This window comes from Galeopterus variegatus, unplaced genomic scaffold (assembly GCF_000696425.1).
Source record: "Galeopterus variegatus unplaced genomic scaffold, G_variegatus-3.0.2 Scaffold1513, whole genome shotgun sequence".
Taxonomy (NCBI): domain Eukaryota; kingdom Metazoa; phylum Chordata; class Mammalia; order Dermoptera; family Cynocephalidae; genus Galeopterus; species Galeopterus variegatus.
In genome coordinates, this window is record NW_007727624.1 from 42,424 (window position 1) to 46,881 (window position 4,458).

A 4,458-nucleotide genomic window follows, 5' to 3' on the forward strand; every position below is an offset into this window, starting at 1 on the left:
AAAAAAAAAAAAAAAAAAAAAAAAAAAAAAAAAAAAAAAAAAATTTGGCTTTCAGCTTCTAAGTAGTCCAGACTAAAAAACGGTCTAAGCGGGTTTGAACTGTGCAGTGGCAGCCCGCGATAATTAAATGGTCCTGCTGGTATTTCAACACAGGGTACTCAAACAATACAAAATCATTACATCTTAATAAGCACCATCTCCAGTAATCAGCTCAGTGTCTGTGACAGAGACCAAAAAAAGTAACAGAGGTGAAGAGGTTACCTGAATTCCCAAGAGTCAGCAACAGACCAGGACATGAATCTAAGCTGCAAGAACAACAGATCCCAGCTGCCACTTAGCAGCGCAAAGAACACATGCTCAGAAGCTAGCCAGCTCTGGACCCAGCAGCCTCTTTAGCAACAAGACAAGAAAGCCCACTTTGTAAAGTTTCAGAACTTTAGCATGTGGTTATGAAGAATAACATACCTGTGGCATTGAGAACGGTTAAGAAAAAAATAAAATAATTGAACCACAATTTCTTAAACTAAATCTTGGATGTCTGGCACTCTGAAGCACAGAATAAAGTTTAAAACTAGTACATTAGTCAAAGTGATTCAGTGGTTAAATATGCTGTAACGTATAGCAAAAACTTCAACCTATAAGGAAATGTTTATTCAGAAAGTATGAACAAACGGGAAAACACTGTTTGCAGGTAGCCTGCCCATCCAGCACATACGGCCAGAATTCACATCAGGAAAACAAGGAGAGAACTAGCTTACCATCAGGTCGTTCATCTGCAGCCTGTGTACCACACAGAACTGTTCCACTGTATGGAGGAAGCTGTATAAGGAATCGAAAAAGAAGTTTTAATTCAACAAAATGTTAAAACCCAACAACACATGATATTTCATTAAGGCTCTATTTCATTAAAACTTTTTACCATGCAACTTCTTCTCCTGATGTTACTTTTACCAGAACAACACAAGAATCAGTAAAATCTGAATTATCTTCATTTAAATTAAATGAGGAAAAAACACTTATAGGACTGCTTTCAAATATGTGTCATTATTAAACAGATCCAAAAGTGAGGCCAAAAAAAGACAAAAATCAAAATGATTTCCAACGGACATGTAGATCAGCTACACAGGATGCTCGTGACTGACCATAAACGGCACAGACGCTTTTGTTTGTGTGTCTGCATGCACTGGTAAATACGACTCTCATGGACCATCTGCACTTCTTGCTCATGATCGCCACACTGCAGCACAGCCAGCAGAGGCCAGGACCAAGTTTATGGTTAGAGAGCAGAGAAAAGCCCACCAAAAAGAAAAAGCTTGGGAATCATGGCTTCCTTTTTAACATAGTGCCTTCAATAACTGAATTAACAGCAAGTCACATTTCTTGTTTGGAGGAGAGAAAGCAAAACGGCAAGCATCTAACTTCTTTGTAGAAAGGAGGGAGGTACTATGAATACCTCAGATTCTTCTTCTTCCTAGCTATGCCATAATATTTATTTAGTAGTTAGAAATGCTTCAATTGGACGTGCTTGGGATAAAAAAGTTTAGTAAGATAAGGTAAGTGGACAGATAATTGATACCTGAAAGCAGAACAAAGGAACGACAACATCCTAGTGCAGCGTTTCTCAAAGTCTGCGTGCTGCAGCACATGCAGTTCAGTGGCCCGAGTGCCTGGACAGGGTCCAGGGGTCTGCAATGTTCAGAGGCTCCCAGGTGATTCTCACAGCCACTACTGTCTAAAAGCTGCTGCTTCCTCAGCTGATTTCGCCAATGAACTTTTAGCAAACCAATACAATAACCACGATGATAAAAGCTTTTATCTCCAAGTAACCCAGTAAATTCTCTCCTCAGAGAATTAATGACAGATAAGAAGCTAAGAAAACACAGGGCACTTCAAAAGGAACCCGACATCTTCAAGACTTGAGAGATGCGCATATTGCCACTCAGGGGTACCCTGGTTCTCCTTATGCTGACTCAAAGAAGGAAGCTCTGTATGCTGAGATGGGCTGTACTGGGCCTTGCACCTGCAGTGCAAAGACCATTCCACACACCAGCAGTTATGCTGACAGACACCCGTAGCAGAAAGGCATGTGTGTACAGTGGCCACGTGTGTCTGAGGAAGCCACAAGTCATGTTCATGCCCTCTGCAGTCACAAAAGACAGTTCAGATCACAAAATGCCTCCCTTTCTGTCAGTGATACTAGGATGCCCTCTGGTGATGGAAATCTGTACTATCCCAAGGTACAAAGTGTTCTGAATCTGTCTATATTTACACAAAATCATTGTTAATATCAAGAAAAAAAGACAGTTCAGATCACAAAATGCCTCCCTTTCTGTCAGTGATACTAGGATGCCCTCTGGTGATGGAAATCTGTACTATTCCAAGGTACAAAGTGTTCTGAATCTGTCTATATTTACACAAAATCATTGTTAATATCAAGAAACCATCTTTTTCTGAGCCAAAACAAATCAACAGTTTCATCATCCCACATATCAGAACAAAGTTCTCTTCACACTTGTATTCCATTCTGCTTGGGGAAGAGAGAAACTCTGAAGAAAATCTGCAGACCGAGAGAGTAAGCAGGCTGGGAAGACTCCCAGTTTGGAGCAGGGGTTGCAGCAGTGATCCACTTCAAACCCCACTCCAAAGCGGAGAGCTGCTGGAATACTGACAACTACCCTGCAGTTAACCTCCTCTCCAAACACTCAGCCATGGGATTGTAACAACTCCCCTAAACTCCCAAACCAGTCCTCCAAGCAACACGCAGAAGAAAAACCCCATCAATGTGGAAGAACAAGCAGACGAGGGAGGAGGACAAGCAGGTGGAGAGGACACACAGTGACACCAGGCGGCGCTGACCAAGGGCTCAGAAGTGCTGAGCACACACCCCGTTCCTCTCAACAACCTCGGGAAAGAGGTCCTGTTACTGTGAACATCTGACAGATCAGGAAGCCAGGGCTGACGTTCCAGGTCACACTGCTAGTCAGTGATACAGGAGGGATCTGGTGATAGCCCACCACTGAACTCCACGCAATACCGTCATTTTGTTAGTGTGCCTAAAACGCTTACTTTGATTTGCTAATCTTATAAAACAGCATTAATTGTGGAAATTACTAACTTCTGCAGTGAGTTCTCACACAGAAGAAATGGGGGTGTGTGTACTTCTTTTCTACTCTTCAGGCATGTGGCAAATTTCATTCAATAAACCTCCACCACACATAAGATGTCCCCTTAGTCTGTGGTAATTGGGTATAATAAACAGCAAAATAAAATAAGAANACATCTGACAGATCAGGAAGCCAGGGCTGACGTTCCAGGTCACACTGCTAGTCAGTGATACAGGAGGGATCTGGTGATAGCCCACCACTGAACTCCACGCAATACCGTCATTTTGTTAGTGTGCCTAAAACGCTTACTTTGATTTGCTAATCTTATAAAACAGCATTAATTGTGGAAATTACTAACTTCTGCAGTGAGTTCTCACACAGAAGAAATGGGGGTGTGTGTACTTCTTTTCTACTCTTTAGGCATGTGGCAAATTTCATTCAATAAACCTCCACCACACATAAGATGTCCCCTTAGTCTGTGGTAATTGGGTATAATAAACAGCAAAATAAAATAAGAATGTAAGAATGTCATGTATTAATAGTTCTTTTTTTAACTAAGTTGTACTACATTATACAAATATAATACATTTTATCCATTTACCTGTTAATAGACATTTGGGCTGTATCTAGTTTAAGGCTATTAAAAATAAATATCTTCTAGATATTTTATATTTTTTAATAAAAAGAATGTAAGAATGGTTCAAAGTTCACTTTTTAACTATACAGCTACTTATAAGAAAACAAAAATTTAAAAAAACAATCAAAGCAAAACAAAATTCCCCACACAAATGTGAACCGAGCAATGTAAAAAACTGACATCCAGTTATGTCAGAGACAAAGTTGAACCAGCCCAGTGTGAAAGTAGTGCTACAATCTTGTGAAGGCAATTCGTGGGCCACCCTCAGGAGAGAAGCTACAGTTTTAAAGTCTCCTTCAGGGGCTGCCACTGTTTGTTCTGTCCTCCATAAGAAAGACTTGTGTCACGAATCCTTCCTCTGAAGTCTCATTAAAATGCCAAATTGAGAATAACTGTCTATACCCGGCATCAGTTTCCACACTCAACACTCCCACCCACATTCTCTAACACTCATATGTCTATAGCCTGTACTAGCTATGTTGTTGTGGACCTATTTATTCAGTAATGGTTGAGGTATGTGTGCTGTTTCCAATAATGAGATTCTGCAAATTTTTAAGAATAATGATTATTTTCTTCCCTATTTTTTGATATCCACAACATGATTATGACTGGTACACAGACATGCTTATCGAATAAACTGACTGTATTTTTTTCCATTGGAGAAACTCTTTTTTTTTTTTCTTTCCTTTTTGTCTTTTTTACTGACCGGTAACGGGA

General features: G+C 40.2%; 1 protein-coding gene across 1 annotated transcript in view; it reads right to left on the reverse strand.

Annotated features, from left to right (window-relative positions):
- The window catches only part of LOC103594239 (ubiquitin carboxyl-terminal hydrolase 10-like), a 43,310-nt gene that overhangs the window by 8,489 nt on the left and 30,363 nt on the right, over nucleotides 1-4,458 (reverse strand). Inside the window, exon 3 of the mRNA XM_008577446.1 lies at nucleotides 759-819. Within this exon, the coding sequence (XP_008575668.1) occupies nucleotides 759-819 (61 nt within the window). The remainder of the gene's footprint in view (nucleotides 1-758; nucleotides 820-4,458) is intronic.